This window comes from Chinchilla lanigera, unplaced genomic scaffold, assembly GCF_000276665.1.
Source record: "Chinchilla lanigera isolate Chin_1 unplaced genomic scaffold, ChiLan1.0 scaffold00106, whole genome shotgun sequence".
NCBI classification, from domain to species: Eukaryota; Metazoa; Chordata; class Mammalia; order Rodentia; family Chinchillidae; genus Chinchilla; species Chinchilla lanigera.
Window position 1 is genome coordinate 4,441,423 of NW_004955507.1, and position 12,313 is coordinate 4,453,735.

Consider the following 12,313-nt stretch of genomic DNA (forward strand, 5'->3'; position numbering starts at 1 on the left):
ATTGTTGTGGATAGTTTCCTTCTGTAGTCACCCCAGTTATAATAGGGTCTACTCACCACAGCATCCCGAACAAGCTTGAGGATTAAATAAAATGTCTGATGAAAATGCAATAAAGTAAAAGCAATTACTGAAGCATTTGTGTCATTGCTAGTGGAACTCGGAGGGATTTTAAATGCTCTAGTTGTTTGGACCTTCTAATAAGGATAAAATTCTTCATCAATTTAGCACTGTCTTTGTTTGGAGTACTTGTTACTGTCTTCTCTTCAAATGTGGTATATCCTAAGAGTATAAACAATTCTAAACTTGAAACTTGACCCAATCTCAGTGTAGGAGATTTCTCTTGCCTCCTGGTTGGGGGTGCAGTGACTGGCAGAAGGGAAGCTGTGGAACTGGAGAGGAACTGGGGAGCCTGTAAGCCTGGTAAGTTAGGGGGCAGAGCAATTGGCAGTGCCCCAACTAGGGACTGGTGCTATGTTAGATTAGGCATTTTTGCCCTTCCTTCCTTGGCTTCTTAGAGCCAACTCTATTATTTTTGGTTGTCTGTTGTTAATTCAAAATATTAGTCCTTCCCTGTCCCAGTGCTTTTATCATCAGAGGGATACATCGGGACTCCTTTTTCCTGCAGGTTAAACACTGGCCTTTTGTTTTCAGAAATAAAGCCATGCTCACTGGATTTTGGAGGTGATTCTTGCAGTTGCATCCATTCCCAGCATGAGGCCTTGAGTGCATGCACAGCCTACCTAGGACGGTGGTTCCTAGATACAGCATATTATTTAGTCTGGAAAAATAGAGATTTACAAACCTTTGAGTGGTGGGGGTGGGGGGACAGTGTCTATGTTGGGGCTGACTGGCTCTGCCACTTACCTCTCAGGACCTAGAAATACCATGAATCATAATCTATGGTCAGTGGTTGTGGTAGGATGGGATTAGAAGGCCTGACCCCAGCCATGCTGTGTGCTGGTGGTTAACAGTTTGGCTGAGTGTTGGGGATGGGTGGGGGACTTCCAGGCAGAGTCCGTACGGCACCCCTGTCCTGCTTGAGTGTGTAGGGTTCTGGGTTCATCAGCACTGCCCAAAATGCCTGCGAGGAAGGGCCTAGGCCAGAGGAGTTGTGCTGGGAGTCCCAGGACTCACTCTCACCATAGCACAGTTCTGGTATTTGCATGTTTTTCTCCAGCCAGAGCTAATGCTAGTATCTTATAGTAGCAGCTTTTCTCAGGTCACTAGAAGAATGGGAGACTTTTTTTTCAAATAAAAATGAGAAATTTATTCTGAGCCTTTGTGACAAGAAATGAGCAAGAAAATTATTTCTTAGGGCAGAGTAACAGAAAACCATCTCAACAAAAGGCACAGTATTATTATTCTTTCAAAAGGCATTTCCGTAAGCTCTACTCTTAAGTCTCATATGGTCTTGGCCTGCCATGTCTTGCTTGAGGAAAGAAAGCTCTGACCTGGAGATGCTCTAGCGAAGGAGCTCTAGTGAAGGAGCTCTTTACTCTTTTCTCTCAGGCTGTCCCAGCACGCTGCTCCCTTCATACATGCTGTGAGGCTGTGTCTGTCACGGGCTGTCTTTGGGGTGAGTGTGACAGGGGAATCCCTGTAAAGAACAACCCCCACTGGTTTAGTAACTACTCCTCTGATTCTATCCTTCTTTCCTCCCATGAAGGATGACAGAACAGATGCCCTGTTCTAAAATCTCTATGGAATGTGATGTCATATTGAGTTTTTTGGTATCCTTTGAACAATGCAAATACTTCTTCCATGAGAGAGTTGTTAAGTTTGAATGGCAAGACTCCAAAGATAAATTTCAGTTCTTCTTCTTCCCCCTTTATTAACTAAAAAATAAGCAAAACTTAAATCTCTTGAGTGCATGAGTTAATATACAAAACAAGACAAAAGAGGCAGGAATTACCTATATTCTGCAAGGCTGAGTAAAAAGTCAATACTTATTTACAGAAAGTGTGTTTGGGTGGAGTTCTGGATGTCCTGGAAGTACTGAAAGAACAGAATCTATCAGGAGGTGGAGGGGGTGAGTCTGAGACTTGGGTGGCTACTGCGTTTGGTGACTAAGCATGCCTCAGGTTCCAGATTATTCCCCAATCTGCCACCCACTCCCTTGGATGACTGTGGGCCAACTAAAGTTCCTATCCAGGCTTCATGGGAAAAATGAGGATGACGATGGTAATTCCAGCATGGGCTTCTGTGTCTGCAAAGCAAACTAGTCTAGGACCTGGATGTTAAGGAGCCTGCACTGGAAAACAGAACAGATTTTGGTATCTGCAGTGTGGGAAAATAATCTTTTATGTTCATTTCTCTTTTCCTTATTGTGGCCTGATCATCCATTCCTTCTTCCCTCCTTTCTACCCCGGTTTCGGCACTTCTTTCTCTCACCCTCTCAGAATGGAAACTTTGACACAGGTGCCTGCTTCCTGAGAAGGAGGCTCCCCTGGGGAGCCTCGCAGGGTCAGGGGCAGTCTCAGGGTCTGCTCCTTTCTTTCCAGATGCTTCCAAGCTGAGCACAACCACTGACCAGGTCCAGTCTAATCTCAATCTGTCTTTTGCTCACTCTAGTGTACTTCCTGTGTGCTCTTCCTTTTGTACCTAATAATAAAAATGTCAAAAAGTGAGTCCACTACCTTAAAGATAAAATTATCTGGTTGGCTTCTCTCTCCTGAATTCCCAGTTCTCCATGCTGAGAATCTTACACTGCCTTGTTGGTCTGATCTTCCTCCTATTTCTTACCTGGCAGACCTGGCCTGGATCTTTATTCCTCAGGCATTTTAGGCAGTCTCCCTGGTGCAGCCCTTAGCAACTCAATCCGCACCCCATTTCTGTCATTTCACAGCAGCAGAGGTTGAACCACGTGTTAACTGGAACCTTCAGTTGTATCAAGTATTTCCTCCTTTAAAAAAGCATCATTCATATCATTTATTCTGAGGACAGTCATACCCACGGACAAGAAAGCTATTGCAGTTGCAGCTTGTTTGCAAGGACCTAAGTACCTCTGGAATCATAAAGGTTCTCATCATGAACTCTAAATCCCACTTTCCCCCTGCTCAACTCAGAAGCTTCTCACATGCTCTTCCAGCTCTGCCATCAGACCCCTGTCTCCAGATTCCCCGTTCTTCTTCATTGTGTCTACCGAAAAGCTTGTTCTATGCTGAAATGAGTAGAATTGGGAGAGGATGTACCTGGTCATCTTTAATGACCAGACTGGAGTTTTGTCTAGTAAATGCCACCAAGGAGCACAGCTTCACAGAGGCAGAAAGGTTAGATTCAGTTGTATTTTACAGGAATGACTTTTGAGTTACACTTTGTTCTTCTAAATGGGTTTTGGTCAGCCAAACATAAGGGTTTACCTTCTCCAGCCCTTAATATTCTCTGATTTTGGGGGCAGGTTAAATTTGCTTTATTTAGTTTACACTCTCCCCTCTGTGTCTCTCTCTCCTCTCGCTCTCTCTCCCTCCTTTTTCTCTCTCTGTATTTGGAGCTTCCATATACTTTTTCTTTGTACTACAACTCTCTTTTCCTCCTGGCAACATGAAGGATGGTGATTGCTTTTTATGGTGTCCAGTACATTGCTCTCTACACAGTGAATATTGTTACCTGACTCCCATTCCAAGCCTGGGGGAATCTGGATTCACAGAGGAATAGAATCTTCTTACCAAAACTAGAGTATGATTGTAATTGTACTTTTGAAGCACTGGCTTCCCAGGGGAATAGCCAGTGATGGATGCTACTGTCAGAAACCCAGATGCACACACACATACATCAACCAGGAAATTACATAAACAGCTCACCCAGCAGGCCAGAGCTGACTCACCCATTTGCTCCCCTGTGGGAAGAGAGGTGTCAGGAAACTCTGGACAGCAGCAGGAAACAGACAAAGGAGGAGTTAGAAAGGGGTTGGGTTCTTGCAGGTCCTCCCAGACTTTTCCTTCCTCATCTTCTGCTGAGAGTAGCAGCAACAGGCTAAAGTTTTAGGGTTTGTAATCAGCACTGTGGAACCAGGGTCATGGGGAGTTGCTTGAAAATGTTTGTTCTGGGAGTGTGCTGTCAGCCTTTTTTCATGGTGCATGTAAATGAAACATACAGCTCTAGACACATACATTTATCCTTATATAGGTACAGATGACGTCTACATTTTCCTTAAGGATGGATGTGACCTACCTAGGCTAAGCTCATACTATGACAGTTAGTCTTTCTGGACAGTAATTCTATGTTGATTTCAGCAGGATGGGGTAACAGAGGTTGGCTGCTAAGATGTCTGAAAAATAAGGATACTATTAGGGTGGAAGAGTAGAAAGCTGTCCAGCAGGCCCACTGGTAGCTTGTGAGTGGAGGGTGGCTTATCGGTAGCGGCAGGCAAAAGCATTGACATTCTTGACCACATAAAAGCCCATGGTGACTGGAGGGATGACCAATGTCCTGCCGGCCCGCAGTGGGCGGGGCTTCAATTCTGGAAGGGTGCCGTCGTCCACCATCACTAAGGGCTGGCCATTCAGCTGCACTGACCTATAGTGGGGAAAACAGCAGGGGACACATTATTGCATTGTCAGGGAGCCATCTTGACAAAGCCCCTGGCTAGCTTCCATTTTCCTGTCTACCTGAAATACTTTCAGCCAGCGCTCATTTTGTGGGCCATGCCCAGGTACTGACCTAGGTGTTTTACATAACAACTTACCAAGCTTTCTGATAATGTTCTGAGGTAAGGAACCACCATAATCCTCATTTTACCTTGACTAGCTCAGTGACTTCCCCAAGGTCATACAGCTTGTACGTGCCAGAACTGGAATTGAACCCAGGAATGTAACTCCAGAGTGCATCATTGAGACGGGTGAAAAGTTTCTGATACAGAAGCTATATCATGCCTTTTTTTTAAATCACAAATTTGCAGGTCAGCCTGATTTTTCTATCTAAAGAGTTTTGGCCTGCTGAGTGATGCACAGGCTTTGGATGATTTCAGAAACCTACAACTTATTTACATCTTTCATTAATTTATCCTACAGATTAGAGAACTGGCATGTTATTTATATAGGGTTATTCTAAAGGAGAACAGAGACATGTCTAACAACTCTACTTTTTCTAATTTAAAAATATTTCATATTTAATATTTAACAGATGTTTCCATTTTAGCAACACAACAAAGTAGGTGATAAAGTAGGTATTTGTAATCATAATTCATCTAACCTCCTTGCTTTTATTCTTTTTCTGTAATCATATATTTTTGATCCTAAGAAGAGAGACCATAATCATAACAAACTTAGAAAAGAGAAACAGGTCATTTTAGGCTTGCTGAGAGGGAAATACCACCCACCCTTGGCCTATGGTACAAAATCCAGACAACTTCCTAACTATTCCTGACAGCCATGTACCCAGATGGAAGCTTACAGATCAGTAGAAGAGGCCAGAATCAAGCTACCAGCTGAAAACAAGTTTGTGGGTCACCCTCAGAAAATCAGCATTACATAGTGATGACTCTTTTTGGGTCTTGCTTAACCCTTAAGGTGGAAGCATTGCAGTGATATCATTCAAGCTGCAAAGAGAATAAAATGTTATAGATTGATAGAGAGGCCTTTGTTTAGTGTTCTTCTGTGGTATGAATTATAGACAGGTTTAGAGAGAGATAATAAGACCCATAACCAACAGAACAGTGAGTTCCCTGAGATAACTCCACTGTAAATTGCTCCCAGTGGACGGCAAGGCAGAGAAGAGCTCCGAGTCTGGTCCCACATGGGTAAGTTTGGACTGCGTCCAGATCTGACAGGCCAGAGGAAGCAGCTCCCCTTCTCTGTTGGAATTACTGGAGGATGAATGAAGAGCCACACCCACCTCTGGACAGTGCGGGAGTGGGAAAATTGAGACATGAGAGTACATACAGAGAACTTTTGCTTCCAAATGTAAGGAAGCTTTTGTTTCACTGCTGGCGAAGAAAGTCTACTCACTGGAGTGCCAGGCAGGTTAAAGTAGTGTTCAGCTGCAAAAGAATCCTAGAAAGGTTTCATCTTTATAGTGTATTTTCACTATTTTGCTTCAGGTGACATGAATGTTCAACATCCAGACATAAACACAGTTAAATACAAGTCGAATAAGAGTGATTAACTTTTCAGAAACACACTCAAAATTATATTACTTCTTTGCTTGCAAACCTTCAATGGCATTTCAAATATAGAATTAGGTGCAAGGAATTAGGTAATAACATTTTAGATTCAAATGGTCCCAGGGCACTGTATCTTTGGGTTCTGGGAATTGCAAAACAAAGTGTGAGAAGAACACCTTTCAAAAATCTGTACTAATAGCAAGTAGTTGTTCTGGAGCAGACCCCATTCTCATCTTCCCACTGGGTGGAGAGGTGGGTGGAATGGGAGCATGGTCAGTACTCTAGATCAAAATCTCTAATTGCAGACCAGGTCACTAAACTGCTGGAGGACTTGGGTAAATCTCTTAACCTAACTGCCCTGCAGCTTTTGCATCTGTAATAATGCTGTATAAGTTATAGTGAAAATGAATTTAAGTATAAAATATGAAAGTGCTTTGCAAGCATAAAGAGCCAGGTAAGTAAGAAGTAGTGTTTTTGTTGTTAGTCTTTTCATTGTTGTGTACAGATACACATTTTGGGTTTTATCGTTCTGTTGCTCTGTGGAACTGATTCTTTCAAGGCACCCTTCCGAAAACCTTCTCTCCCCCTGGCTCCTATGGTATCTCACTTTCTAGGTCTTCCTCCTTCATTTCTGGATGTTACTTCCTTTGAAGAGGAGCTGGTCCAAACAAACTGGGGGGATGGTGTGGTTTCCTGCTGTTCTGTCCTTTAACCCTCTTCTCAATCTAAATATTCCTCTTTGGGTGTTTTTCCCCACGCTGCAACTTGGATTACTATCTACATGTTAATGCTCCCTGAAGCTATCTTTCTAGCCTAAATCTTTCTTTTGGACTTTCCACATGGTGATCCCACAGCAACTTCAAAGTCACATGGTCCAAATTGAAAATCTTCTCCTTAAGTTCTGTCTTTATCTACAATTTAAAAACAAAACTTTGTGATATCACCATTTAGCCAGTCACATAAACCAGAAAGCTATGAGTCTTCTGAGACTTCTACCCCCATTCTCAAATCTGGGGTTACTAAGTCAAATCACTTCTATCTTTTAATATTTTTTAAGCCTGCATCATTTTCTCCATTCACTGCTATCACTGCAGTTCAGTTTGCCTCTCAGCTATCTCCTGCTGCCAGAGCAATCTGTTGTTGCCACAGCACTGCTCCAAACTCAATAACCCCCTTGCCTTCTATTTCACTATGGATAAAGAGCCCACTCTCTCTACACTCAAAATCTGCTGGGTCCCTGCACACCGTCCTAACAATGGGCAGTAGACCACAGGAGTGGCTGCGGGATGAATTGCCAGCCATTGTAAAGGATTTGATCAATACACACACATACAAAGAATTTTCAGGATGGAAAAAATCTTTCACATAGATGAGCTAAATATTTTTCAAATGAAGATAACTAGGCATGTACTATGGTGATTAAAATGCATAAATTCTTTCAAAAGTATAGTAAATATTTTTCTAACATAAATGTCCATCAATACTGTTGGGATTTAAAAGACACAAGTTCATTTAAATACATTGTTTCAGGAGAAGGGGGTACCATATACTTCTTTGTGAGACAGAGATATTAAAAGGACAATTAGTCAGCTGTGGGAAGGCTATGAGATTTGTTGTCATTCCAAAGGTTCCCTCATCCTGGAGAAGGCTGGGATCTCTTACTTAAGCCTGACCAAATTCAGTGACTTGCAGTTTAGCTTGTGGGTCACTGTGGATGGTCCTCCCTCCACCCAGAAGGAAGCTAGTCCTTCTGGATTAGCCTAGCTATAAGGGAACCTTGCAGAATCTGCTCAGGTGTTGTCTCCTTTAGGTAAACTTCTCTGATGCCTCTGTTGTTTAGGATTCCCAGCTTTGGGTGTCCTTAGCATCCCAAACTTACCTATACCTATGGCCTTTCTCTTACTGCAAGGTAGTGACTTACCTGCTTTATATCCCTCACTTGGTTGTGACTCTTCAGTGTCCAAAGCTACAGAATAGGACTAAATATTTTCTGAGTAGGTGAGTGAACTTTTGAGACTGCATTATTTGTGGTCTTTCTAGGTTAGTTCCTCCAGCTTTAAAGAGGATCATTGAATGTTCCCTGAGTATCTTTACAGATTGCAGTAACATACCAGTTACTCATGCTCTTGGTGGAGATGTTACAGAAGATCTCAATTATTGCTGGTTTCATAGTTACTCAGTAGGTACCTCATCCCAACCTAACATGAAGCCATTGATCATGGCTAATGGTTTTCATCCTTAGAAAAGATGTGTATGACCATTTCTTAGCTAAGCCAACATGAGTTAATTTTGTGAGAAAGGTTTTGCATTCTCATACGTCCTGATTTACAAATCTCTTCATTTTAAATGTGGGCAATGTACTTTATCATCTCTTCTACCCTTCCTGCCTACATTTTTTTCAGTGTTTTTATTTTGTGACTCAGTAAAATAGCATGCTAAATATAACAGTGATGTTTTATTTATATACTCTGAACAGTTTGTAAGTTTACAATCACAAAAGTGGTAGAAAAATATCACTGATTATGGAGCACTATTTATACCAAAGACACTTCTTGACCAGGTGTTAGTATCCTTATCCATGTATTACAGCTGAGTAAATCAAAATGTAGAGGGTCTAAAACTTGCCTGAGTCACACAGTCAGTATGCGGTGGGCTGAGATTTGCACTGGTGCCCTTAACTGTAGTTCTAGCTGGCCTCCATTGTGCATGAATTATTAAAGAACTCTGTGAGATATAAAGGGCAGTGTTATTATTTTTGTAACTTCACTACTGAGATGGGGTCAGAGAGGTTAAGTGGCCTAGGCAAGGTTGTATAGCTAATTAAGAGGCTAAGCGAGGTCTCAAATTCAGGTCTCCTGACCAGCTCTTTCTAGTATTTCATGTTGTTTGTCCAAGTCCAGGTGGCACTCACTAGGATCACATTTCTTTCTTTGAAAACCTTTCTTATCACATTTTCATCATACGCTCAGACTGCCTTAACTGGCTTATGACTTTTCAAACCAAATGCTAAGTGATCCAGCCTAGGTTGAACTATTTCTTGTAATTCCTTAGCTTGCCTGAACTGTAGAGGGTATTTAAATTATCTAAATATTAGGACAACTGTGTTTTATCACCATCTGTTTTTACAAAATTTGAGTTACTTTCCAATTTCTAAACTTGTTTTCTTAATTTTCCTCGTTATTTGAAATGGGATTCCATGTGTCAATTTGGAGTCAAGGATTCTGCTCTCCAGGTCTCCGTGGGAGCCTCTTGGCCTGGTCACTCTCCCTCCTTCCATTGCCTGTTTGCAATCTCTGGTTTTTAGGTATTATCAGTGTTTTTTGATAGCCGTGGGTACTTAAACAAGGATTCACTGTTCTGAAGCCCCAGGGATGCAAGTCTAATGAGAATGTCCTTCTTGGTCTTGAAGATAATTTGCTGCACTCTGGTCTAGCCCCAGTGGAGGGACTTTTTAGAAAAGTATGTATTTTATCAGCAGCAGCCTTAGGAGCTGGTGTCTGGTTCAGGGTGGGATATTTGGGGGTCTTGAATAGAAGGTGAAGAAACCTAGCTCATCTACCGGGAGAAGGTTATTTGTCTTCTTGGGATCTTAGGTTTCTCTGTGTGTAAGAGCAAAGGTGATAGACCATATGAACCCTAAGATCCTTTCTAGCGCAATGATTTTTCAGCCAGGTTGCCCATAATGAACAGGCACCTAAGACAAAGTTCAAAGCTAAATTTAGAATGATTCCACCTCTCTAAATGTTCAGTGGCTCTGGGTGCTCTTAGACCATTGTCTAAAGGCCCTGTGAGCAGGCGCTTTTATTTACTTCTTCAGCCTCCACCCATCCCTGTCCCCCCCGCCCCCACCGCTCTCCTTTCATCCTGCTCTGCAGTTCCTCCAGTCTCCCTAGCCTCAGCTTTTCCTCGGTGCAGTTCCCTCTGCTTGGGGCCTTCTTCGCACTCCAACCCCTGCACCCCACCTTCTTTTTTGTGGCTATCCAATTTTTTCTTGTCCTGCAGGGCAGGAGTAAGTGTTCCGTGTTACAGTACTTTCTGTGCCTTAGCAACCATAGCTAAATTGTGACTGCTTGTCAATCTCTCCCTTGGGAAGGACACTCTCATGTCCACCAATTCACAGACCACGCGATCAATAAAGAACACAACTGATATGAATATGTGGGTAGAAGAACAACAACCTATAAGGAAAGGGCACTAGACTGAAAGTCAGAAACTGAATTTCAGTCCAGATGCTAGACATTAAACGTGCAGGTCGGGATACCTTACCAGCCCCTTCTGGTCCGCTTCTGGACGGTTAAACGATGAGAGTGAGGGAGGGAGGGTGAGGGCAGAGAATGAATAAGAACCTGTGCGTGTATGGGTGCTCCTCAAACACCCGCACGCCTTCGTCGTTCCAGTGCACTTTCCCGGGCGCCACCAGAGGTCACTCTTATCCTACCCAACGGCGCCAGCGGAGGTAGATTTTTGCAGCGGCTCCCAGGAAGCCAGAAAGCTTCCTCCTGTCCCCTCTGCCCTACTCCGGTCTGGGAAAGGCCAAGAGGTGTGCCCTGCGTTTGGCCTCTCGGAGGAGCAAACCACAGTGTCAATTAAACCCCAACCAAAACCTCATGAGGTGGACTTGGCAGGGCCATGCCGGGAATGGGACCTAACCCTAAAGAACCGTGCGGGGCCGGTCGCTAGTCCTGTGGGAGTGCTGGCTTTCAGGAAGGGCGCGAGGGGAGTCCCTGCGTAGGTGTGGGGTTGGTGGCCTCCGTGCGGCGTCGCGCCCGGCTCTCCCGGGTTGCCACTGACCGCACCTGATAGTGCTTTGCAGGCCCCAAGCTGCCTCCTTGAGGCCTCTCGCTGAGTTAGGAAGCTGGTACGAGCCGCTACCCTACCCTTCTCCAGGTCACGGGAAGGTTAGAGCCCGGAGGGGGCCAAGACAGCAGGGCTTCACTCCCCTCTCCTGCTCAGGAAGGGGCTGTGCATCTGCGGCAGCTTAGAGAGGAACTTCCTTTGAAACTGAGGCAAGTTATCGCCAGCACTCTGAGGGCTGCTCAGGACTGCTGCGTGGTCACACATGTCCGGGTGAGGCAAAGTCATGAGACCCTGTCACTCCCTGGGGCACACCCGCTCCCAAGGAGCATGGGAAGTGTTACTTCCTTTCAAGTGGGTCCTGCAGCTTTTCTTCCGCATGCTTTGCGCTCTACCTGAAATCTTGTAGGATTTATCAAAACGCCTGACTTCCTCCTCGCCTTGTACTTTTCCACGGGGCCTGATAGCCCTGCTGGAAGACAGAGGGCGCGTTATCTACACCTCCTTTTAGTTTTATTCTCTCTCAGCTTTATTGTATCCGTGTGCTGGAATCATTTTGTCTGGCAGACTAACTTGTTTTCACGTCTTAATGTGGCTTAGTGCTTTCTTGCCTACGCAGTAGTTCAATTAATATTTGGGCTCTACTCAGTTCACCTCTTTAGAAGGCCCAACATGGTGGGTTGGACTTTCCAGTTTTCCTCTAACCTTGTTAAAGAGAAGAGATTTTAAGACAGAGAGAAAAGAAACTTTCTGATCTCCTTACCCTACTTGAAGTTCTTTGCTACTGAGACATTTTGAAGTTCATGAAATCGTTTGCCTTTCCATCTGCCATCTGAAGGGTGCACTGCAGTGGTGAAGAGTTTTGATCTAGCTTCTGAACCGCTGACCAGAGCAAACGTGAGTTAGGGGATTTTATACACAAGTTATTAGGGATACAGGCTTTTCTGTGTGTCATTAGATTTGGGGGGTCACGATTTGATCTGTCTTCTATCCAAGGCTGTGAAATAGTGGTCCAAGCCACAGTGGGCGTCTACCATGTGCTTCTAATGGCTTAAAATAACTTAGCACACTTGGCAGAGAAGATGAGAGCCCAGCTAACGAACCTGGATTTATGCTGATACCGTTAACTCCCGACAGATGAGGGAATCATCTGGGGAACGTTTGGGAAGAAAATTTGATTCTGCAACCATCTTAAAGCTCCATGTCATAGGCATATCGCATTCAAACCACAGAACACAATCGGAACCAGCTATAAAAACCATGGAGACTTTAGTGTGTGGTTAACAATGTCCCCTTCTCATTGTAAAGAATTGGCCCCTTGATCACTAACATTCACAGTGGTGTTTAAGGGGTATTACTCATATCCTCATTGTTCTTTGTGTGGTACAAATTCAATTATATCACTTAGTCCTTGCCCTC

General features: G+C 43.8%; 1 protein-coding gene across 1 annotated transcript in view; it reads right to left on the minus strand.

Moving 5' to 3' along the window:
- Nucleotides 1-1,254: 1,254 nt before the first annotated feature.
- Nucleotides 1,255-12,313, minus strand: part of Hpse2 (heparanase 2 (inactive)) — a 763,300-nt gene continuing 752,241 nt past the window's right edge. The window contains exon 12 of the mRNA XM_005407665.2: nucleotides 1,255-4,515. Within this exon, the coding sequence (XP_005407722.1) occupies nucleotides 4,350-4,515 (166 nt within the window). The 3' untranslated portion in view covers nucleotides 1,255-4,349. The remainder of the gene's footprint in view (nucleotides 4,516-12,313) is intronic.